The 26264-nt window shown below is 42.2% G+C and overlaps 1 protein-coding gene across 2 annotated transcripts in view; it reads left to right on the top strand.

Annotated features, from left to right (window-relative positions):
• Positions 1-4166: 4166 nt before the first annotated feature.
• Positions 4167-26264, top strand: part of cubn (cubilin (intrinsic factor-cobalamin receptor)) — a 283762-nt gene continuing 261664 nt past the window's right edge. For both annotated transcript variants that reach the window (XM_048561565.2, XM_048561555.2), the window contains exons 1-9: positions 4167-4313; positions 4470-4599; positions 4930-5025; positions 5975-6013; positions 14361-14462; positions 16200-16303; positions 17074-17200; positions 17711-17879; positions 21511-21606. In XM_048561565.2, coding sequence (XP_048417522.2) covers positions 4204-4313; positions 4470-4599; positions 4930-5025; positions 5975-6013; positions 14361-14462; positions 16200-16303; positions 17074-17200; positions 17711-17879; positions 21511-21606 — 973 coding nt within the window. In that variant the 5' untranslated portion in view covers positions 4167-4203. The remainder of the gene's footprint in view (positions 4314-4469; positions 4600-4929; positions 5026-5974; positions 6014-14360; positions 14463-16199; positions 16304-17073; positions 17201-17710; positions 17880-21510; positions 21607-26264) is intronic.

The following is a 26264-nucleotide window of genomic DNA, read 5'->3' as shown; positions in this document are numbered from 1 at the left end:
ACCTTGACTTGGCTTTATTTTGCATTTGTTTCTCCCCCATTTTTTTTCTGCCTTCACCTTTGCATCTTACTTTTCTGCCTTTTTTTAGCTTTCTTTTTGCCCTCTCTGTCTCCCTGCTCAGGATCCCATCCCCTGCCACCATGTAATTCAAGTTTAATCCTTTCCTAACTGTTCTTGCAAATAGCCCACTTAAGAAGGTGATCCTTCCCTCCCACCCAACACACCATCACACAACCAGTCATGTTTATCCTGATCCTATCCCAATGTCACAGAAATCTGAATCTACCAGCCATACCATTCCTTCACCCACATATTCATTTATATATATATATATGTCTTTGTTTGATAGCCTGTGGTACTGATAATAATCCTTAGATTATTACCTTTGAGGTCTTATTTATTAATTTTCATCCTAGTTCCTTATATTTAGCTTAGAGGACCTCATTCCTTTTTATATAACTGTTTTTGGTACTACAGACACCAGCTGTTTTCCCTCCTCCTCAGAGTGCCCTGCAGCCACTCCGAGACACCCTTGATCCTGGCACCAGGGAAGCAACATGCCACTTTAGTGTCCACAGAAATGCCAATCTGTTTGTCTTACTAAGGAATCTCCTATCTGTAACTCTGCCACTCATCTTCATCCCCTCCAGTGCTGCAGGCCCACCCCTGATGCCCAGGACCTGGCTATCCCCTGAGAAGTCATCACCTCCAGCAGCATCCAAAATGGTACATCTGTTAGAAAGGGTGACAGCTAGTGGAGTCTCCTGATAGACCTGCCTTCCTCTGCTCTGGTCACCACCCAACCCCTTTCTGCCTGTTCAGTCTTTATCTCTGATATGACCACTTTACCTCGCGATAATCTCAGCTCTGTGGATGCTTCACAGTAAGTCCATGCACAGCTCCAGTTCCAAAATGCAGTTTCCATTGTCTGCAGCTGGACACGCTTCCTGCATTCTTGGTCACCAGGAACAATGGCAGTGACAATGATTTCCATCTACCCTAACCCCCAACCCCGCCACACCCCCACCCCCACCAAGCCCCATCATGCAGGAGGAGCATGACATAGATACAAGCTCTCCTGCCATTGGCTGTCTTTTCAATTAAACTATTAGATTATCCATTTAAAAGATATTAATTATTGTAGGGTACATTTTTCAGTCCAAACATTCCCACTAGAGTCTGGAGTCTTCAGCTTATTTTGTTTAAGTTAATGCACAGCAGCTGTTAAATTAGTAGAAAAAAAGTTAGAAAATGCTCAGCTGACCTTAACCTGGATGCTTTCTAATTTAGAACTATTTAAAGATGCACACTATCTGCACTATTCCATCCCAAATAGCCCATCAGCATGATCTCACTGAACTAACCCTTCTCATCATGTACTACTTTATACTGGGTTCCTCATGTAAGGACTCTTCTGAGTAGTACCTTTTCTAATGCTGCTCCCAGCATCCCAGGGAGGCAGAATTGTGTACTTAGCTTTCTATCAAGACAGTCCCACTAAAGCCTGATTGAGGTGAGCCCCTAAATGCTGATCTGGGCAGTTTGAACCCTTGTTAAAACACACACCTCAAGAACCTCCACCACATCCCCCACCCCGCCACCCCCGCATCTCTCCCCCTCCACCCCCACTGTGTTGGAAACAGGCAGATGAATGAGAAATGTGCACATTAATGGCTGTGAAGGTAAATGAAGGCATCACTGGGTTTTATCATTCTCCAGTTGTCATAGTTTGCAATTACCATTTGATTGTTGACTCCATACATGATAAGCCTTTCAAGGATGGCACAATCCCTTTGCTAAAGACAACAAAAAGCCCAACCTCAATGGACACATGGTATTGGAGATACACTAACCTGGAAGTATAGGAATGGATCTATATCTAAATGCAATTGATGCTTGATAGTTGCTGAGCTCTTAAATTTAGGTTTGATTTAGTTCTCTTGCAGCAGTATCCTTGACTGAACAGTTTTTTTCCTCACTTGGCAAGTGGACTAGAAAAGGTTCTCAAACCTAGATTGTTCCCAAATCTGCCTCGACCAGGAACCACCTGGTGGGCTCACCACCCTTGTAGGTGACAGACAATAGAACACAAGCATTTCTGTGTCTGGAGTTTGCGCAGGTAACAATTATAATAAAGAATGCTCTGAAAGGAGAACAGTCATTGATTCTTTAGGCTTGTGAGGTGTAATATGATGCTGATGTCCTCAGTGAAAACCCACAAACAGTGGAAAGTCAGCACGGAGAGGAATGAAGCCAATATGCTTTCTTCTGGAATGGGAAAGTGAAGAAAATCATCATATTCATGGAATTGGATAGACCATCATAAATAGTAAATATATGTGCAGAATTTCGAAATTGGCATTAATGACTAGCTCATGACCTTCTGCCCTCCATTTAATGGCAACCTATGGACCACAATCATTGCGCTTTTGCTTCTACTCTATATTCTACTGCTCTTTTTCAACAGTTCTGGATTCTGTATGATATTCTATCATTGACATCTGTCCCAAAACAAGACAAACTGAATCTGTTGGGGTGTTTTAATGACAGAGTTAGATGCATTTCTACCATGTGGAAGGGCAACATTGGGAAAGAGAAAGGAGAAGTCAAATTCCAGCGATTCCTCTTCTTTTTGAAGTGCACAGATTCACCATCACAACCACATGGTTTCATCAGCATTTAGAAATGAAATAATGTAGAAACATTTGTGATTGCTGCATCCTGGACTATGTCATTGTCTGAGATCAGGCTAGGAAAAATGTGCATGTCACCTGAGCTGTTCACAGTGTAAATGATTGCTGGACAGATCAAATACTTTAGTGCTCCACCGTGAATATGCACCTAACACCTGAAAATAGTAGACCATCCAAGAACTTGAAGAGAAGATTTAACATCCACATTCTCCAGTATATAAAAACAAGGGAATAATTCCAAATGTAATTTTCTTCCCGTCCAGCTCTCACAGACTCCAATCATGTTGGTATGGATGGGACGAAATCAAAGATGCAATCCCTCCTTCATTAAATTGTTGTGGCAAAGGGATACTTCCAGTAACATGCGAATTCTGCTTCATTCCTGGAGTGATTTTTCTTGGGTATCCAAAACCCAACATGCAAGCATACCTTTATTTCCTCAAAATGAACTCCACAGAGCATCAGATTTCCAATTTATTAACCATTGACCAAATTTATTTGATTGCTGTATTTAAAATTATGAAATTATTTGATAGACTACCTACGTTAGACATCTAAGAAAGTGATGATATGAATGTACCAGTGCTGGAATTGGGTGGTCAAAGTCAGAAGTCACATGACACCAGGTTATACTCCAATAGGTTTAATTGAAATCACAAGCTTTCGGAGCATAGCCCCCTTTGTCAGATTTCACCTTCTCCTACAACCTGGCACCTTTCTGAGAAAGTACCAGCAGACGTAAGTATAAATTACATGTGTACAGAACTAGATTGGCTTCTATGTCTGATCAAGATATCCTTATTTTGCATGTACTGGAGTTGTGCCTCCCAAATCGCACGTAGTCTTCTACAACTTGCTTGATTGTTCTTAAAGGTTAGGAAGAAACTTTCTGGATCCAAATGTTTTTCTTCCCCACCTTTGTGATTTTTGTCATTTCCAAGAGATCGTATGGCTGTTGGGAGAAAGAGTATTTCCTCTCGGGGTGATGTTATGTAGACTTCAAAACATTGCAATAGAGAAGATTTGAGAGGGCAATGTATGCTTCCTATGTTGTTTATGAGGGTAGGTTTGATGGGTCCAAGTCTGTCACCAGGTCTTCTTAAAAAACAGCTATAATTTGGAAATCAGCAATGCTGGTACTGGGGCTTACCTGGTCCATCTTATGATCCGTGTTTTCAAAACCTCTGAACGTGACATTGTAAATTGGCCCTATGTCAAAGACTTTTGGTGAGCTTATCTGATGTGCTATGCTTTGAGGTGTAGAAAGAGAAAAAAGGTGCAACAGTAATTATTTTAGATGCTCAGCTCCTGCAGCATTATCGCTTTTATGTTATCTTATATTTTACCTGGTAGATAATACTTTAGAATAATTTTATATCTAATCTTATGAGGTAGATGGTCAAGGTACATGTGGTTGGGTTAAAGGTACGCCTTGTTTAAAATTTGGAGTTTGAACAATTACAGCAACAACCATTGTAAGCAGCAGAGCTTGTGAGGATATGCAACTAACATGATTTACTCTAGTTACTCAGTTTGCCTGTTAATTGCAATTTCTACATTAAAATGTGAATCAGGAAATGAAAGAAATGATCGACTGAGAACTGCTATCAGCAATGATCAGTGGGTATTATTTAATTATTTAGTCTTAACATTTTATTAACTTTAGAGAAAACTGCTAGGTTTTGAAGAACAACAAATGTATACATGTAATTTTGTAGCTGGTGTACATTGTGCTTTTAATTCCTATTTGTTCAAGTGTCTTCTTTTTATTACAAGACCAAGAATAACTTCAAATAATGGCAATTTGATATTTCAAACTGGGAACCTAAAGAATATTGAATTCAAGACTTCATCATCTGGGAGGATAAAATTAAATAATGATGATCTGGAACAACACCTCATTCAGGTAGCAACTGATTAATGTCTGACCTCTAAAATACTGTGTTGCTATTTTATGAGAAATGTAAATAACCGAGATAATGGAGACGGTATTTTTAAGTAAGTAACTCGAACAAGGCTATTATTTCACCAGACTAAGCAGATATGTTTCCAATTAAATGTTCTGCTTCAGTCACTAAATTGTATATTGAGCTTCAATATGTAAAGGTAATCTTGAATGTTGGACTTTAGTTTTTAACTATATTTAAATACTGACTTTCAGTTGTTCTTTTCATGCAGGTACAGATGTCTTTTATAATTTCATAACATTAATTTAACTGTTTTACTGTAATTTTAGATTAGAAAAAATAAGGATGACATTGTGGAATTGAAAACCAGTGGAGGTCATATCCCTCAGAATGTTTCTAATCAAATCATTCAGCTGAATGCAAGGGTAGGTGTACAATCTGATCTCCATATTGCTTATTCTCTTTCAACTAACATTACTGGCCTTAAAAGTAAAACTTCTCAGGGGGATAAGAGTGTGTTTTGCATATTGATGCAAAAGTCTGTATTTTGTCTCGTTATTCAGCATTCCATTAGGGAGCATTCAACATGTAGATCTTACATTTTCTACAAAATGCATTTGAAGAATGCTTAAAGTCGAGAAATTAGAGTCTTAAAGCTATCCTCTACTTAGATCATATGTCAGTCAAAAAGTCTCATTCCGCAAATAAAATAAATAATTTCAAAATCCATTTATACATAAAGTTTAACCCAGGCCCCTTTTCTTGGCTGAACTGAAGCGTGGACCAGACAGAAGAATCTTTATGGATAGTCTTTTCTGAAAAACACGAAAAGGTTATTGAAATTTTAACCTTCTTCTTTGCCTATTTCCTCATCTTGAATTTTAAATGGTTCAATGTGCATTCAAATTCCATCACTTTGCTTAAAAAATAGGTATGGTTAATCAATAAAATTGTTTGGTCAGTTGAAAACAATGTTACTGATAGATTATGTATTCGGGAATCATTGCAAAACATTCACAGAACTCTTAAAAAGTAATCATTTCCTCTAGGAGTGCCCCTCATTTCCTTTCACGAAAAATAAAGTATTTCAGGCAATGAGAGGTGTAAGCCAAGAGGATTTCCTTTCAGGTCAGCTCTTTTCTGTTGGTGTCAAGAAAATCTTTCACAAGTCATTTACACTGTTGTCTTCTCAACATTACAATACTGACCAGAAAATATTCTGTTTTATGAATGGCATCGATACGATTTAGACACGATACAGGTTTTACTTTCTTTGTAAAATAACATATTGAGCACTCTTTCCTCTTTAGGTAGCAAGATAATATTGCAATTTGTGGAATATTGGTTTAACTGCTGTTTTTGCTGTCCTTTTAGCTGCTAAGCCTTGAAGCCAGTGTTCAGGCTGTGCAATCAGTAAGTAATTTGAATATATGTGAATTTCTATTAGAGTACTTAAGGATCCACATATATTTCGTCTTAATGTGAATTGCATGATGGCACACACAGAACACATGAGTAAAAACATGGGTTAAATTTGCATGGAATTTAAATGCTAGCTGCCTCACCAGAGTTCAGATAAACATAGATTGATCGTACATTGTTATGCATTGGAGATGTTTAGGTTACATAACTAACCGCAAACCTTGCAGAATAGCATTCAGTGTTGCCTGATTTGAGATCATATTTGAGATGGTATCTTTACAAATAGCTAAATGTTCAGATTGAGGATAATTACTAATTGATTTAAATAAGCAATGTCCAACAAAATAAAAAAATGTTTAAGTAATGCTTAGGGCTTACAATCTTAATCCATGATTCATATTTCATTGATGTGGAGGTGACAGTGTTGGACTTGGTTGGAAAAAGGTCAGAAATCACATTACACTAGGTTATAGTCTCTCAGGTTTATGTGAAAACGCAAGCTTTCTAGGTCTCACACCTTCTTCAGGTGTTAGTGAGAGAGGTAGTATCAGACACAAGATAATAAAATGTGAGGCTGGATGAACACAGCAGGCCAAGCAGCATCTCAGGAGCACAAAAGCTGACGTTTCGGGCCTAGACCCTTCATCAGATGCCCACTACTGAAGTAAGACTACCTGGCCTGAACTTTCCAGGGTTATCCCTATTCCCTTTATTGAACAAGGGAATGTTGTTTGCCTCTCTCCAATATTCCAGCACTATACCCGTAGCATTAACAAGCTTACGCGTTTGTGTTTTGGTTTGGAGTCAGGTTGGTTTTATTTTTAAAGTAGGAATTTACAAAATGCCACATTGACTGACTGATGAAGGGTCTAGGCCCGAAACGTCAGCTTTTGTGCTCCTGAGATGCTGCTTGACCTGCTGTGTTCATCCAGCCTCACATTTTATTATCTTGGATTCTCCAGCATCTGCAGTTCCCATTATCTCTAGTATCAGACACAGACTGTATAAGTAAAAGATCATTGGGTCACACCACTGAGGAAGATTAAACAAACCTAAGATGCTGCTAAATTTTTAATCAGTTAGAAGGTTTTAATTGAGTAATATGTATAGGTAAATCCCTGAATTTCTTTCAATCACTGCTCTGAGAAAACTAAAGGTTTTATCAGCGTAAAGAAAAGGTGACACACACAGATGTAAATCTATGGGGTGAATTATATTTGCAGATACATTTTAACTTGTTCAAAAAACACCCAATTTATAGGCAGTCAGTCAATGTGGCATTTTGTAAATTCCTACTTTAAAAATAAAACCAACCTGACTCCAAACCAAAACACAAACGCGTAAGCTTGTTAATTATTGGAAAGGGCTCTGAGAGATAAGATTTATGATCACTTGGAAATGCACAGTTTGATTCGTGATACTCCCACATTGTTACCTCTGGTATTCCCCAAGTATTTTTTTTTGTCCTCCTTACTGATTTTTATTTGTCTATTGTCCCTTGGTGACATTTTCTACAGGCACAGTATAGCCCTTCATCTGTACACTGATAACACCCAGCTCTAACACTCCATTGCTTCTCTTGATTACCCTACTGTATGCATATTATCAGGCTGCATATTTAACTCTGAGTGTTGGATGATCAGAAATTTCTTTGGGAAGACATTGTTTCACTCTAGTCCAAAACTCTTCTCGAAAGTTCCCAGCAGCATCCATCTCCCTGCCAACTATCTGATATTAAATTATTTTGTTCATCTTCCTGTGTCACGTTGGATCCAGACTTGAATTTTTGACCTTATATCACAATGCAATCAAGACTGTCTCTTTCTAGCTCTGTAGCATTGCTCAACATCACCCCTGTCTTAGCCCATCTGCTGCTTAAAACTTCATTTATGCCTTTGTTGTCTCAGGCTCATTCTACCTTCTTAAATTTAAGGTCATTGGCCTGCATCGTACCTTACACCAAGTCTTATCCTCTACCAAACTATACTTACTGACTAACACTGATTGTGTGCCAAATTTTAATTGCACCTACAGTGCCAAAGCCTAGGCCCGAAACTTTTGAATTCTTTTCCTCCACCTTTCCACTCATTTACCTCACATTCCTCCTTTATAACACTCCTCTGAAACTTGCTTCTGTGACCAAACGTTGCATACATCGATACATAGAACATTACAGCACAGTACAGGCCCTTCGGCTCTCGATGTTGTGCCGACCTGTCATACCGATCTGAAGCCCATATAACCTACACTATTCCATGTACGTCCATATATTTATCCAATGACGACTTAAATGTACTTAAAGTTGGTGAGTCTGCTACTGTTGCAGGCAAAGCGTTCCATTCCCTTACTACTCTCTGAGTAAAGAAACTACCTCTGACATCTGTCCTATATCTTTCACCCCTCAATCTAAAGCTATGCCCCCTCGTGCTCACCGTCACCACCCGAGGAAAAAGGCACTCCCTATCCACCCTATCTAACTCTCTGATTATTTTATATGTCTCAATTAAGTCACCTCTCAACCTTCTTCTCTCTAACGAAAACAGCCTCAAGTCCCTCAGCCTTTCCTCGTAAGACCTTCCCTCCATACCAGGCAACATCCTAGTAAATCTCCTCTGCACCCTTTCCAAAGCTTCCACATCCTTCTTATAATGCGGTGACCAGAACTGTACACAATACTCCAAGTGCGGCCGCACCAGAGTTTTGTACAGCTGCAGCATAATCTCTTGGTTCCGGAACTCGATCCCTCTATTAATAAAAGCTAAAACACTGTATGCCTTCTTAACAGCCCTGTCAACCTGGGTGGCAACTTTCAAGGATCTGTGTACAAGTACGCTGAGATCTCTCTGCTCATCTACACTACCAAGAAACTTACATATTTACCCAGTACTTTCCCTTCCGGTTACTCCTACCAAAGTGCATCACCTCACATTTGTCTGCATTAAACTCCATTTGCTACCTCTCAGCCCAGCTCTGCAGCTTATCTATGTCTCTCTGCAACCTACAGCATCCTTCATCACTATCCACAACTCCACTGACCTTAGTGTCGTCTGCAAATTTACTAACCCATCCTTCTACGCCCTCATCCAGGTCATTTATAAAAATGACAAACAGCAGTGGACCCAACACCGACCCTTGCGGTACACCACTAGTAACTGGTCTCCGGGATGAACATTTCCCATCAACTACCACCCTCTGCCTTCTTTCAGCAAGCCAATTTCCGATCCAAACTGCTATATCTCCCACAATCCCATTCCTCCGCATTTTGTACACTATCCCATTCCTCCACATTTTGTACAATCACCTGACTTAATATCTCTTTCTGTGGCTCATTGGCAATGTTGTTTAATAATGTTCCTATGACGTGCCTGGAATCATTTTATTATGAGTTATACAAACTGTATCTGATACTCAACAGGAAACAGCAAACCAAAATGAGCAAATTTAGTTGAATTAACATTATCAATGAATTAACATTAAAATTAATATGAACACAGAACATAGAACGTTGAAAAGTACAGCACTGTACAGGCCCTTCGGCCCACAATGTTGTGCCGTGGATTAAAAAATAATTCAAAAATAAAATAACCTAACCTACAGTCCCCTCAATTCACTGCTGTCCATGTGCATGTCCAGCAGTCGCTTAAATGTCCCTAATGGCTCTGCTTGTAGACTTCCACTGGCAAAGTATTCCATGCGCTCACAACTCTCTGGGTGAAGAACCTCCCTCTGACGTCTCCTCTATACCTTCCTCCTAACACCTTAAAACTATGACCCCTCGTGGCAGTCAATCCTGCTCTGGGGAAAAGTCTCTGGCTATCGACTCTATCCATGCCTCTCATTACCTTGTACACCTCGATCAGGTCACCTCTCTTCCTCCTTCTCTCCAGAGAGAAAAGTCCGAGCTCAGTCAACCTCTCCTCATAAGACAAGCCCTCCAGTCCAGGCAGCATCCTGGTAAACCTCCTTTGCACCCTCTCCAAAGCCTCCACATCTTTCCTGTGAGAGGGTGACCAGAAATGGACACAAAATTCCAAGTGTGGTCTCACCAAGGTTTTGTAGAGCTGCAGCATAACCTCACGGCTCTTCAACTCGATCCCCTTGTTAATGAAAGCCAAAACACCATATGTTTTCTTAACAACCTTATCCACCTGGGTGGCAATTTTGAGGGAGCTATGCACTTGAACACCAAGATCCCGCTGTTCCTCCACACTGCCGAGAATCCTGCCTTTAATCCTACATTCAGCATTTAAGTTCGACCTTCCAAAGTGCATCACTTCGCATTTATCCAGGTTGAACTCCATCTACCATTTCTCAGCCCAGCTCTGCATTCTGTCAATGTCTCGCAGAAGCCTGCAATAGCCCTCGATACTATCAACGGCACCTCCAACCTTTGTGTCATCAGCAAACATACTAACCCACCCCTCAACCTCCTCATCCAAGTCATTTATAAAAACTACAAAGAGCAGAGGCCCAAGAACAGAGCCCTGCGGGACACCACTCAGCACTGACCTCCAGGCAGAATATTTACCATCTACAACCACTCTCCGCCACCTGTCAGCCAACCAATTCTGAATCCAGACAGCCAAATCACCCTGTATCCCATAGCTCCTGACTTTATGAATGAGCCTGCCGTGGGGAAACTTATCAAAAGTCCATGAATCATGAAGCAAAATGAATGAACAGCAAATGTTACTTCAAATGAAATGGGTAATTCCATTTTAATTTATAGCTTCCAGTATTCAGTCGTCTTGTGCCCTTCCCTGTGACATAAGTGGCACCTCAGCCCCTTGAACAATACCTGTCTTCCAACGTTAATTGTTACTGAGCAACAGGGTCCTTTTCCCTTTTATGTGCCAGAGCATGACCTTTTCTCATCCTTGCCCTTCCTTACACTTCAGTTTCTCTGGAAGGTTGCCAAGTGAGGCCTGTTATTAACAACCTTACAACATAATTCATAATTACCTGCCAGACCAACTGCGGTTCTCCAGCAATTTCTGCTTTTGTTTCAGATTTCCAATATCCACATTTCTTTGGGGATAGTAGGAACTGCAGATGCTGGAGAATCTGAGATAACAAGGTGTAGAGCTGGATGAACACAGCAGGCCAAGCAGCATCAGAGGAGCAGGAAGGCTGATGTTTCGGGCCCACTTCCTACAGACAAAGGGGGTGGCCATAGGTACTCATGTGGGCTCAAGCTATGCCTGCCTCTTTGTAGGTTACATGGAACAATCCCTCTTCGGCACCTACACTGGCCCAAAACCTCACCTCTTCCTCCATTACATTGATGACTATATCAGCGCCGCCTCGTGCTCCCATGAGGAGCTTGAACAGTTCATCCACTTCGCCAACACATTCCACCCCAACCTTAAGTTCACCTGGACCATCTTGAATACCTCCCTCTCCTTCCTGGACCTCTCTGTCTCCATCTCCGGCAAGCACCTAGAAACCGATATCCATTTCAAGCCCACCAACTCACACAGCTACCTAGGATATACCTCCTCCCACCCACTTTCTATTCCCAATTCCTTTGTCTCCACTGCACCTGCTCCCAGGATGAAGCATTCCACTCCTGTACATCTCCGATGTCCTTGTTTTTCAAAGACTGTAACTTGCCCCTCTGAATGGTTGACAACACCCTTGACTGTGTCTCCCGCATTTCCTGCAAGTCATCACTCACACCCCCTCCCTGCAGTAACAACCAAAAGAGAATCCCCCTCGTCCTCACATACCACCTCACCAACTACCGGATCTCATGCATCATCCCCCGACACTTCTGCCTTCTATAATCCAACCCCACTACTAAAGACATTTCCCCTCCCCACCCTTATCTGCTTTCCAGAGGGACCACTCTCTCCGTGACTCCCTTGTCTGCTCCACACTCCCCTCCAGCCCCACCACACCCAGCACTTTTACCTGCAACCGCAGGAAGTGCTACACCTGCCCCAACACCTCCTCCCTCACCCCCACCCCAGGACCCAAGAAGACTTTCCACATCAAGCAGAAGCTCACCTGCACATCTGCCAATGTGGTATACTGCATCCGCTGTTCCCGTTGTGGCATCCTCTACATCGGGGAAACCAAGCGGAGGCTTGGGGACCGCTTTGCAGAACACCTGTGCTCAGTTCGCACTAAACAACTGCACCTCCCAGTTGTGAACCATTTGAACGCCCCCTCACATTCCTCAGACGACATGTCCATCCTGGTCCTCCTGCAGTGCCGCAATGATGCCACCCGAAGGTTGCAGGAACAGCAACTCATATTCCGCTTGGGAACACTGCAGCCCAATGGTATCAATGTGGATTTCACAAGCTTCAAAATCTCCCCTCCCCCTACCGCAATCCAAAACCACCCCAGCTCATACCTGCCTTCATAACCTGTCCTTCCTCCAACCTAACCCCTCCTCGCACCTCAAGCCCCACCTCCATATCCTACCTACTAACCTCATCCCATCCCCTTGACCTGTCCATCCTCCCTGGACTGATCTATCTCCTCCCTACCTCCGCACCTGCACTCACCTTTACTGGCTCCACCCCTGCCTCTTTGACCTGTCTGTCTCCTCTCTGCGTGTCTTCTCCTCTATCCATCTTCTTTTGAGGCCCAAAATGTCAGCCTTCCTGCTCGTCTGATGCTGCTTGGTCTGCTGCGTTCATCCAGCTCGACACCTTGTTATTCCACATTTCTTTGTTATATTCTCCTGACAGAAATCATCCCATCTTCTTCAAGCCCCAAATACCTAATGAATTTTTTGAGGATTCCAATCCTCTTAACTCCTAATCTTATGTTGAGCCTCACATGCTCTGCCACACCCTTTAATTATCACTTCTCAACTGCTTCAGGACTTTGAGCTTGAGATCCATTTTGCACCAAAAGCTTGAGTCCTAAGAGTATACTTGCCGATTTCCCAAAACAATACTGTAGAAGCTATTGTACTGAATAATCCTCACTGTTGCTTATGAAGACATTCCCAAGAATATTCTATGTTTTGTAATTTTTAATTTAATATAAATCAGGACTAATGCAAATTCAACATTCAGCATTAGGGCAATCATATTTCAATAAAAATGATAAATATCACTTTAAATAGTTAATACAAAAATTTGTTGCTTACACAATCATGAGCATTTGGATCACTCCCTATGTAAATGTGGTGTTACATGACTGCACGTTTCCACAATATGTTATTGTTTATTCATGTTGGCAAGATCAGGAGTCTTATACAACAACAGCTTTACTTTTGATTTCCACAGGTACAATTGTCAGCAGCATGGTACCTCTTTCTCTCAGTTCACAACTCTCAGGTTTAACTTACAGGGATTTCTTTTCAACTGACCCACTAATAATCAGACTTTGCCACTTTTAGGAAAGCACACATCCTTTTAATTTTTCTGGGCTATTGACAAAGTTTAAAGAAAAACCCCAAAGAACTGTGGATGCTGGAAATCAGAAACAAAATCAGAAATTGCTGGAAAAAACGTTTCAGGTCTGGCAGTATCTGTAGAGAGAAAGGTCACTGTGCCTGAAATGTTAACTCTGCTTTCTCTCCACGGCTGCTGTCGGACTAGCAATTTCTGTTTTCATTGTTGTTAAATTCTAGCCCTTACCTTCACCTTATTGGTACTGCTTCCACATCAGTGGGCATCAGGTGCATGAACTAACACTTAGAGTCATTGATTTATAGAGCTGTACAGCATGGAAACAAACTATTTGGTTGAACTCGTCCATACCGACCAGATATTCTAAATTAATCTAGTTCCATTGCTAGCATTTGACCCATATCCCTCTAAACCCTTCCTATTCATATTCACATCCAAATGCCTACTCTTATTATCAAAGAAAATTACAAAAGTTCCTTCTGAAATAGATACAAACTCTGATGTCATTTTCAGAAAAACAAAATAAGATTTTACAGACATTTTAAAGAAATTAACGATTTTCTGTCCTGTTTCCAGCTCAAATGTTATCACGATATATATTATTGCGGCCATTTTTAGCTAGGGTGTGATTGGAAATATTCCTTAAAAGAAAACAGGAATTTATCTCCATTTCCAGAGTGGTCAAGTATTCCATTGACCAATTTGTCATACATTCCAGAATAACATGAGGGATGCTTTGGCTCTAAAAAGAGGTGTGCAAAGAGAGAAAAATGGAACAACGGCCATCTCAGTGTATTTTGTTCAATAGGAATATAAACATTTATTGGAAATATTGTCCGATAAAACAGGGATTTGAAAGGTTTAAAAACAAAATTGTGCTTTCAGTTGGTCGTTATATAACTTGAATGTCTTTAAGCAAAACATTGGAAACTCACTTATTTTAAACAGCATTTCCCATATTTCAGATATTGCAAAGACGTGCATGCACTAGCAACCCATGTCAGAATGATGGAAGGTGCCTGGATCTCATTGATTCTTTTTTCTGTCTCTGTCCAAACAACTGGAAGGCAAGAAAACTTCTCTTTAGATATCTTCTTTTTTCCTGTGAATTGAGATAAACATGTTCTAATTATGTGATTTTGCTTACCAAGTAAACCCATGCTCACTTAAACATGACTGCAGTATACAAGAGGATTGAGTTGTCTGCATAATAAACGTGTGCCATGAGCAGAAAAGACATAAGACTGTAACATGTTGGAGTCTGCTCTATCAATCAAAGAGATCATGAAAGAAACTCTTTCATATATACGACACTTTAATGATGAATGAAATAGTGAATTCCAACTCGAGGTGAAACTGCTCTGTCTGGAATTGTTAAAACCCATGTGAAACGGTGGATTTTGCCATTACCTTGTGTGTGCAGTTAGTGCCTTAGTGACTGATATAAACATTTACTCTGCATATTTGTGCCTGATGGGTGTTCGATCAAAATTACAGACCGAATTTGTGGTTTCTCAGTCGCTGAACTGTAAGGAACATCCATACGCACTGAGGAATTTCCATTGGCCAGAAAATAAAATTGAAAATTCTTTCTTTTAAACTGTTGTATGAAAGCAATTTGCTGTATCACTCTTGAAATCTGGATGTTTTAGTGCCTCATTCTTTAGAAGTTCATGCTCAACAGAGTGAAGCTATAGATAAAGATAAATGATCCATTTACATGGTTGTACAGGACCTTGGCTAGTCCTCAATTAGAATACTGCATGCATTTACTGTCCTCATGCTCTGTGGGAGAATTTGGGGCCCTGGAAACGTTGCTGAGATGGACTAATTCCCGGTTTAAGACAGCTTGGTTATCTAGATGGACTCAAAGTGCTTGACTCACACATTTCAGAATAGCATAGACTCAGGGTGATAAAATAATCAAGCTACACATTTGCATTTGCTTGGATCAGTTATACCAACACAGTAGGTTGGGAGGACCAGAGTTCAGTGAAATTTACAAGTTGAGTAGAGACAGAAGTAGGTTGGATTTTTTGAAATTTGGCTTTCCCCAGAATGTAGTGGCCCAATGAGACGGGCTGCTGATTTTCCATATTGCCTGTCTTTGACTAGGGTGGAGGTTAACCTCATACAAATTTGTTCATTCGCTGGACTGTGGTCAAAATCATGGAATTCCCTTCCTAAATCACTGTGGGTGCACTTACCCAACATGGGACAGCAACGGCTCAAGAAGGCAGCTCAACTCAACCTTCAAAAGTGCAATCAGGGAATGGACAATCACATGTTGGCCTGACCAGCAAAGCTCACTTCCTACCAATTAACAAAAGGTGGTCAGTGTCCTGTCACAGAAATATGAGTGTTTACATTTCCTGAGAATAGTTTTAAATACCTGAAAGAGCCAGAGTGGATTCTTCCTGACATGGCCTGGGTTTGATCTGGCGATAGCCTCTCGCAGGATATTACATGGCTCTAGGAGGAATGAGAATTTCACTGATCTGATCAATTATGATTCACAACTGCATAGACAAGACTGAATGGATCAATGGATCATCTCTTGAATATCAGTGAGCTTAAGAGTCTGCTCTACAATATTAATTCTTAAGGTTCTAGTTTCATTACATGCTCTCTTAATCCTTTGAACTTTCTTCTATTGAGTGCAATAATTGCTCTTACGAGTGAATTATGCTTCGTAATTAACGGTGAGCAGAAAGATTTTCAGATGCGCGCTGCTTGATTTTCAAAAGGAAAACCCGTAAATTAATGCCAAATAGTTATCATTTCTCATTACTTTGTTTATTTAGGGACTTACTTGCTCTGATGATATAAATGAATGTCAGGTCTACGCTGGATCATCTCTAGCATGTCAGAATGGAGCAACGTGTGTTAACACAGAAGGCAGTTACAGGTAACAGGGCCTATTAGAGGAAAGCAATAGAAGACTCATTGTTTTGCATGCCAAAAGCTAGCACTGCCATTACCTTGCTCAGAAAGTCAGAGAAGGATAGTTACTAACTAATTGCATGGTAATTGCATTGTGGTAATAAGCAGTCTCAAGACACAGAAATATCAGGGGAAATATTTAAGATTAACACGTGGAAAACATTTATTTCACATCACTATATTATGCACATGTAAAGTATTTTGGAATGCTGAATGTTTTTATTTATTAACATGGCGAAATATTATTATCACCATTCTCTTTGCTTTGAACCAAGCTTCCTTTTTCTTTGCAATGCGTGCACACTCTTTTCATCACTGTGGTTTTAGACTAAAGTTAAAGGTAACATTGTCATACTCTTACCAGACCATAGAGCTGCTGTCCTAAAAGAGAGAGAGAGAGGTGACTCGTAAATGTTTAGTCTGATGGTCACCACGCCTCAGGCATGGGAGTTGCTGAGAAGGAGAGTCCTTTATTATAACCTCAATCAATGCAAGAAATGAACCCATTCTGTCGGTGTCACAAATCAACCATCCAGCCAACTGAGCTAACTGACAGCCAAGCAGATACCCCAATTTCAGACCAACAGTACAGCAAAGTTAAACCAAGTCAGGGTAGTAAAGTGCTGTAAACCACATGCATTGAACTTGTATACTTTAAGGGTATAACATTTTGAAGAAAAGATCGTACTGAATTATTTGTAATGTTAATGTTATACTCCATTGTGTTGTCCTCAGATGTAACTGCACCCCCGAATGGTATGGTCCACACTGTACCTTCAAATATGATGATTGTCAAGGTGGTTCAAAAGCAGTATGTGAACATGGCATCTGCATTGATTCAGAGAGAGTGCAGCCAAACCAGGTAAACACCGTGCAGCATTTGTGAATCCAAGTTTAAAAAAGGAATTTCTTTCTGTACAGGTTCTCTGTGTAATACCTTACACTGTTAACATATCGACTAAAGTTCATAACATAGCGTTTGGTGGCACTACTGTTGTTGGTCGGAATGGAGATAAATGAATGATTTCCCCCTTCAATCATGATAACCACTCATGGTATTTTGCTGGCAAAATCATGTTGAATCCATTAGGAAGAATTCCAATGTTGATCATGGGCTGTGTTTGCTGCATTTCATAGTGATTCTTTTTCATATACTATGTAGACTGTTGAAGTTGCATGGAGAAATAAAACTTTGTCATTCAGTAAATAGATTTTGTTTTGTGAGTATCCTGTTGAAAGTCTAGCCCTGTTTCCAATTCTTTGATTATATAACTTATAGGTTTACACTGTAGTGTGAATTTACATTCTGCTAATCATAGTGTTAATTTTTAAAACTACAAGCATTTACTTTCCACTTGCTGTCCATTTGCAGCCTAAGTTCCAGTGTATCTGTGATGCTGGATGGACTCATGCTCCTACAAACTCCTCCTGCAGTTCTGATATTGATGAATGTCATCTTCCAGTTTATCCTTGTTCAACAAATCCTCCAGTCAAATGCACTAATTCTCTGGGATCATACCATTGTGAGGCATGCCCAGCAGGTAATAACTGTTTGTTTTCTGATTAAATTAATTGAAATATGTCATGATCAATCACAAGAAACTGTGACAAGTGCATTTATTCATTATGACCTGAATTTGGAATCAGCAAAATGTAGCAAAAGGAAGCAAAATAAATCATGTTGAGAGATCTAGTGATGAGGTGTGAACTTGACTGCTGAAAACAAAAGAAATTTGGAGATCATATCAGGTCAGGCAGCATCCATGGATGGAAAGCAAGCTAATGTTTCGAATCTTGGATGTCTCTTCTTCAGAGCTGAAGTGAAGTTTGGAAGGGGCAGCATTTATGTAATAGTTGGGGAGGAGGTTTGGAGGCGTGGGGGAAGGGTTTGGACTGCTGGGGGAGGAAGGATGTTGATAGTTCAGGTTAAGTGATTAGAATGTGAGCATGGCAGAATACTGGTGTGTCCAAGTACCAGACAGGAAAGGGCAGACAGTCCCACTGTGATGGGTGTAGGGGAGAGGGGGTGACAGAAAATGTAACAAGCAAAGCTAAAAGAAAGGGAAGGAATAGGTTCACAACTGGAAGGTTTTGAACTCAATACTAAGCCCAGAAGGTTGTAAACTGCCTAGTCTGAAGATGAGATGTTGCTCCTCCAGTTTTTACTCCGATTCGCTGGAGCATTGCAGCATGCCAAGGGCAAACAAGTGGGCATGAGAGCAGGATGCTGTGTTAAAAATGACTGGCTGCAGGAAGGTTGGGTTTCTGCTTGCGCAAAGACCGAAGATGCTCTGCAAAGTGGTCATCCAGTCTGTGTTTGGTTTCTCCAACGTAGAGGAAGCCATATTGGGTAAAATAAACACAATACACACGATAACGGGAGGTACAGTTGAAATGACGCTTCAAATGGTGAAAAGACTGTTTAGGTCCTTGGATGGTGAACAGTGAGGAGGTGAAGGGATAGACATTGCATCGTCTGCAGTTACATGGGAAGGTGCCACGGGAAGGGAGTTGTGTTAATGATTGAGGAACGGATTCTGCTGTCCCGGAGGGAATGGTCCCCGTGAAATGCAAATGGGCAAATGAGGGGAAGGTGTGTCTGGTGGTGCTGTGCTGCTGGAGTTGTCTGAAATGGTGGAGAATGATCCTTTGGATGTGGAGGCTGATGGGATGTGAAGTGACGACAAGGGGAGCCTGATCATGCTGTTGTGAGTGAGGGGAGGGGGCAAAGGTGGAAGCACAGGTGATAGGTTGGATGCGGTTAAGGGCCCTGTCAACCACAGTGGGTGGGAAACCGCAATCATGGAAGAAGGGAGCCATGTCAGCAGTGCTGTTTCAGAAGGTGGCAGCATCCAAACAGATGCGACATAGGATAAGGAACTGAGAGAATAGGATGGAGTCCTTGCCGGACGTGGGCTGTGACAAGCTGTAGTGCAGGTAGTTATGGGGGTCAGTGGCTTTGTAGTGGATGGCAGTGGATAGTTTATTCCCTGAAGTGGTGACAGAGAGGTCAAGGAAAGGAGGGGAAGTGTAAGAAATGGATGACATGAAAGTCACAGAGGGGTGCAAATTGGAGTCAAAATGAAGACATTTTTCAAGGTCCTGGCAGGAGCATGAAGCAGCACCAAAACAATTGTTGATGTTCCGAGAAAAAGAGTTGTGGAAGGTGGCCAGCGTAGGACTGGGACAAGGATTGTTTCACATATCCCATAAAGAGGCAAGCATAACTGGGACCAATGCAGGTGCCTACAGCCACTCCTTTGCCTTGACGGAAGTGAGATAAATGAAAGGAGAAACTGTTCAGTGAGAGAACACGTTCAGCCAGTCAGAAGGGAGTGGTGGTGGATGGGGAGTGTTCAGGACTCTTTTCGAGGAAGAAGCCAAGAACTCTCAGACCACCCTGGTGGGGAATAGAAGTACAGAGGGATTGGACATCCATGATGAAGAGGAAGCAGTTCAGGTCAGGTAACTAGAAATTGTCAATAAGACAGAGGTCATCAGAGGCATCACAGATGTAGGTAGGGAGGGTCTTTGCAGTAGACTGTATTGTTTAAGGGGAGCCCCCACATGGAACAGCAGGGATGCAATCGAACTGTGCACACAGACATCTGGAAAAATTCTTATTGACAGCCATGAAAAGTATGAATATCGAATTACTTGCTAGAACAGTAAAATAAAGATTGGGACATGGGTGGTGAAACTAAGGCTCCCAAAGCTTGTATTTTCAAATAAACCTGTTGGACAACAACTGAGTGTCGTATGATTTCTGACCTTGTCCACTCAAGTCCAACACCAGCAACTCCACACCATCTGTAGTAGGCAGCGAGTGGCAAGTTGTCTGGGAATAGTGCATTGTAAGACCAGGTGGAAGTTGATTGCACTAGATGTCATAGGGGTATGAACAGGAATTAAATTAGCCCTGTCAGTAAGATTTGACAAAAAAGCTCACTCTGCCTCATGGTGAAAATCCCTCGATATTGATGTAGCATGCAATTAGCCTAAAAGCTCTAAGATTCAAGCTCCATGATTCCATATCAGGGCACTTATTAGCAAGATGTCCTGAAACATGTCATTTTGTTTTCCAACTGCTTGCTGTACCTGCCTTACTGGTATGCAAGGACCAGATCGCCTGATCCTCTACTTGTCTGGATTGACCTGAAGCCTCCTTGCACATTCCTCACTACTCACAATCCCTCTTTGTTTTGTGTCATCAGTAAGGTTGGAAACATTATTTGTTTTCCTCACCCAAGTCATTTATATGCATTGTGAATAGCTGGCATCCAAGCACTGATGCCTGCACGAGTCACCCTCTGCCATCCAGAAATAAGATCCATTTGTTTTCCCTGTGTTTCTGGCCAACCTACTCTCTAACCATGCCAGTATGTTCCCACTAATCCTGTCTGCTTTAATTTTTCCGACTAGCCTTTTACTTGGGGCTTTATCAAGAGCCTCCTTAAAATCTAAATACACCATGTCCACCAGATACTCCTGTGAATTTGATGAGTTAAATCCTCAAAAAGCACCAGAAGGCATGTTAAGCACAATTTCCGTTTCATGAACAAATGCTGAGATTGCCAAATTCCATTTATGCTTTCCAAACATTCAGTTATCATGGCTTTAGCATTTAGACTCTAGCTTTACCCCGTCTGATGATGTTAGACTAACTCGACTAATTTTCTGTTTCTTTCTCTCAATTTTTAAAAAAATAGTGTGGTTACAATGGACGCTATCCAGCCTATAGAAACTGCTCCAGAGGCTATAGAATTTGGAAAGATGAACACCAATGCATCAAATGTTTCCATGGTTATTCCTTTAGTCCATCTTACCCTGTTAGAATTTGATATATTTTAATCAGATCCTGTCTCGTTCTCATAAATTCTAGCAAATACGGGGTCAGTCAAACCAATCTCTCCCAATTTGACAGTCCTGCCATCCTTGTTATCAGCCCAGTGACCCTTCCCTGCACTTCCTCTATGGCAGGGAGAGTTGAGTCTTCCCAGGAATTGACAGGATATTTGCATTTGTTAGCCTTTAGCTCCATTACCTTCTCTTGCACCGTCGTACTCATGGTATTCTGTATTTGAAGGAAGTGCAATTCTTTTGGGGGTACAGGAAATATATTTACACTTATTTAGCCTTCCTTCTAATTTGCTGCTTTATTTGGTGTTGTAGGTTACCAAGGTGATGGGAAGACGTGCACACTGGTTGATGTATGCTCAATAAACAATGGAGGATGCCACCCTTCAGCTTCATGCATATTCAGTCCAGGTACAATCGTGAATGTGGTATGTAACGTCTGAGACTCCGATGCACAATTGAGCCATTTATTTGTTATTAAGTCGAGTCATTTGAATATCAATGTTTGTCTAAGTTTATTACAGCATTTAGAGTAGTGATTTCTAAAGCGATATTCTACCTGCTGAGTTTCGTCACCATATGAGTTCTGCTTTTTTTTAATGCAGATTGCACCTGGATGTTGTAAAGTTTCTAATCATTAGGACATAATCTGTACCTTTTTATATTCAATAAGCAAACAATCTTGAATTATTTAGTCATTAACTCACTGCAATGGTCCAACAGTATTCACAAGCTTTGACCAAAGTTACCAGACAAAAAAAAATCAATGATCAATTTTCAGTCAGCGACCCTTGGGAACGCTTGCTGTTCAAGTTGACCACAATGCAGAAGATATTGGATAAAAGTATTGAATTCCTTACTCTCAATCTATGCTCTGAAACACCTCTGATAACCTTCCTGTGACTTTTCATACATTGTCTCATAAAAATCTAGTTATCGTTCATAGTTGTTTCTAAAAAGGCCATTAATATTTACAATTGGAAGAGTCCGCCTCCACTGTGCCTGCCTTGGTGTTTCAGGCCGTCCTGCTGATATCTACCTCCATGGAAAGAATGATCATCTGCTTTGAACTGGCAGGCAACTGAGTTCATTGTCCTGTACACTGACTTTTATTTGGAGAGAGGAATGACTTGTCTTGGTTCGTTAGTGCCTCACTAAAGTGCAGCAAAATGCGCACTGTACACGGTGAGCAGGAAGATAAATGTGGGCCATCAAAATGAACAAGAAGAAAGTACACATGGAAGTGGGGACTCCATTTAAAACACTTCCACTGCATGCACCTGTGGTCCTACCCATTCCTCAGTTGGAGTGCTACCGGCTGCCTCCTGTGTCAGTGGCAGAATCTGTACGTTGCATTTTATGCTTTGGAGATATTCAGAATTGACCCATACATTTCTATGTCAGAACAAGATATATTTACAAATGTTATTTTTTAAATTTCTGTTCCTATTTCTGGAGACTCCTATTTGAATTTGGTTTCCATTTCTCTTTAACCGTACTGGCTGCGTCTGTTCTGCTGGTGGAGCGAGTCATATCCAGCGATGCTGATGGTAATGTCTGGGACATTGTCTGGAAGGAATGATTCTGTGGATATGATTTTGTCAGGCTGGAGTTTGGCTAGTCTGTAAGACAGATTTCCCAATTTGCACTAGTTCAGAGGTTAGTAAGGGGATTTTGCAGAGTCGACAGGGGCTGTTTCTGCTCAGAGATAATGGGAACTGCAGATGCTGGAGAATCTGAGCTAACAAAGTGTGGATTTGGATGAACACAGCAGGTCAAGCAGCATCTCAGGAGCACAAAAGCTGACATTTCAGGCCTAGACCCTTCATCAGAGAGGGGGATGGGGAGAGGGTTCTGGAATAAATAGGGAGAGAGGGGGAAGCGGATCGAAGATGGATACAGGAGGAGATAGGTGGAGAGGAGAGTATAGGTGTGGAGGTAGGGAGGGGATAGGTCAGTCCGGGGAGGACGGACAGGTCAAGGAGGCAGGATGAGGTTGGTAGGTGGAAAATGGAGGTGCAGCTTGAGGTGGGAGGAGGGGATAGGTGAGAGGAAGAACAGGTTAGGGAGGCAGGGACGAGCTGAGCTGGTTTAGGGATGCAGTGGGAGAGGGAAAATTTTGAAGCTTGTGAAGTCCACATTGATACCATTGGGCTACAGGGTTCCTAAGCGGAATATGAGTTGCTGCTCCTGCAACCTTTGGGTGGCATCATTATGGCATTGCAGGAGGCCCATGATGGACATGTCGTCCAAGGAATGGGAGGGGGAGTTAAAATGGTTCGAGACTGGGAGGTGCAGTTGTTTATTGCGAACTGAGTGGAGGTGTTCTGCAAAGCGGTCCCCAAGTCTCTGCTTCGTTTCCCCAATGTAGAGGAAGTCACAACGGGTACAGTGGATGCAGTATACCACATTGGCAGATGTGCAGGTGAACATCTGCTTGATATGGAAAGTCATCTTGGGGCCTGGGATGGGGGTGAGGGAGGAGGTGTAGGGGCAGGTGTAGCACTTCCTGCGGTTGCAGGGGAAGGTGCCGGGTGTGGTGGGTTGGAGGGGAGTGTGGAGCGGACAACGGAGTCACGGAGAGAGTGGTCTCTCCAGAAGGCAGACAAGGGTGGGGATGAAAAAATGTCTTGGGTGGTGGGGTTTGATTGTAGATGGCGGAAGGGTCGGAGGATGATGCGTTGTATCCGGAGGTTGGTGGGTGGTATGTGAGGATGAGGGGGATCCTCTTAGGGCGGTTATTGTGGGGGCGGGATGTGGGGGATGTGTTGTGGGAAATGCGGGAGACACGATTGAGGGCGTTATCAACCACTGCGGGGAGGATGTTGTGGTCCTTGAAGAATGCGGACATCTGGGATGTGCGGGAGGGGAATGCCTCATCCTGGGAGCAGATGCAGCAGAGGCGAAGGATTTGGGAATAGGGGATGGAATTTTTGCAGGAGGGTGGGTGGGAGGAGGTGTATTCTAGCTAGCTTATGGGAGTTGGTGGGATTGAAATGGACATTAGTTTCTAGCTGGTTGCCTGAGATGGAGACAGAGATGTCCAGGAAGGTGAGGGATGTGTTGGAGATGGCCCAAGTGAACTTGAGGTTGGAGTGGAAGGTGTTGGTGAAGTGGATGAACTGTTTGAGCTCGTCTTGGGAGCACGTGGCGGCGCAGATGCAGTCATCAATGTAATGGAGGAAGAGGTGGGGCTTAGGGCCAGTGTAGGTGCGGAAGAGGGATTGTTTCATGTAACCTACAAAGAGGCAGGCATAGCTTGGGACCATGCGGGTACCCACGGCCACCCCCTTTGTCTGTAGGAAGTGGAAGAGATCGAAAGAGAAGTTGTTGAGGGTGAGGACGAGTTCAGCTAGGCGGATGAGGGAGTCGGTGAGGGGGACTCCTCCCTCACCCCCATCCCAGGCCCCAAGATGACTTTCCATGTCAAGCAGATGTTCACCTGCACATCTGCCAATGTGGTATACTGCATCCACTGTACACGTTGTGGCTTCCTTTACATTGGAGAAACCAAGCGGAGGCTTGGGGGCCACTTTGCAGAACACCTCTGCTCGGTTCGCAATAAACAACTGCACCTCCCTGTTGCGAACCAATTGAACTCCCCCTCCCATTCCTCAGACGACATTTCCATCCTGGGCCTCCTGCAGTGCCATAATGACACCACCCGAAGGTTGCAGGAACAGCAACTCATATTCCGCTTAGAAATCCTGCAGCCCAATGGTATCAATGTGGACTTCACAAGCTTCAAAATCTCCCCTTCCCCCACTGCATCCCCAAACCAGCCCAGCTTGTCCCTGTCTCCCAAACCTGTTCTTCCTCTCAACCATCCCCTCCTCCCACCTCAAGCTGCACTTCCATTTCCTACCTATTAACCTCATCCTGCCTCCTTGACCTGTCCATCTTCCCTGGACTGACCTATCCCCTCCCTACCTCCCCACCTATACTCTCCTCTCCACCTATCTTCTTTTCTCTCCATCTTCGGTCCACCTCCCCCTCTCTCCCTATTTATTTCAGAACCCTCACCCCATCCCCCTCTCTGATGAGGGGCTGTTTCTGCTGTTGTCTTATCTGGTGCTTAGATCAATGTCAGGTGTTCTGTCCAATTTCATTGCTTTGTTGTGACTTGACAGCAATTGATATAATGGAGTTTTGTTTGCTCGATCATTTCATAGGGAAGGTGAGAGTCAACCACATTGCTGTTGGTCCTGAGTCATGTGTAGGCCAGGCCAGGCCAGGCCAGGCCAGGTAAGGAAGGCAGATTTCCTTTGCTGAAGGGCATTAGTCAGCCAGATGGGTTTTTCCTGACAATTGGCAATGGTTTCATGGTCATCAGTCGTTTTCTAATGCCAGATTTAAAAAAAATTAAATTCAAATTCACCATCTGTCATGGCAGTATTTGAACATGGATCCCTGGGTCATTAGCTGAGTTTCTGAATTAATAGTCTAATATTAATACCACCAGGCCATTGCCTTCCCTGTAATGCGAGATCAAGTCTGAGCAAGTTTCCCAGAAACCTTTGAAGGCTGCAAAGGCTGCAAGCCTTTGACTAGAGTTTGTCTCGATCCTGCATCCCTCTGTTTTCATTCATAAACCCAAGCAACATTTTGTCTTTACTGACCACACAGAGTTAGAGTTTGACAAAGAAATTTGCTCATTCGCAAGGAGGTTTGGAAACTGAGATCTAAAATTCTTTCCTGTACCTAGTTAAGTATGTCAATGTGAAACATATCGGCATTAGATGTAGGTAAAAATGTTAATTAGCTATTCATGATGCCAACTCCATCTCATCCTATTTAAATATTGACTATTTAAAGTATAATTGCTTATAAAACAGTATTCTCAACTTTGGGATTTTGGGAAATTCAGAGTCAACTCGTTACAAACTCTGCTGCTGTCATTGTCTCCAAGTGTAAATAGCTTGCAACTTCTTCTCAGTAAAACAATCCGAACATTCCTTTGATCACGGCAATCAAACCACTCAGCCTTATTGTCAATTAACCTAAAAACAGATCACATCTCTTCCTTCATTTACCCTGAATTTAAAGGTACAGTCCCAAAACATGTTATA

This window comes from Stegostoma tigrinum, chromosome 2 (genome assembly GCF_030684315.1).
Source record: "Stegostoma tigrinum isolate sSteTig4 chromosome 2, sSteTig4.hap1, whole genome shotgun sequence".
Classification (NCBI taxonomy): Eukaryota; Metazoa; Chordata; class Chondrichthyes; order Orectolobiformes; family Stegostomatidae; genus Stegostoma; species Stegostoma tigrinum.
This window is presented reverse-complemented; position numbering and strand designations above follow the sequence as displayed.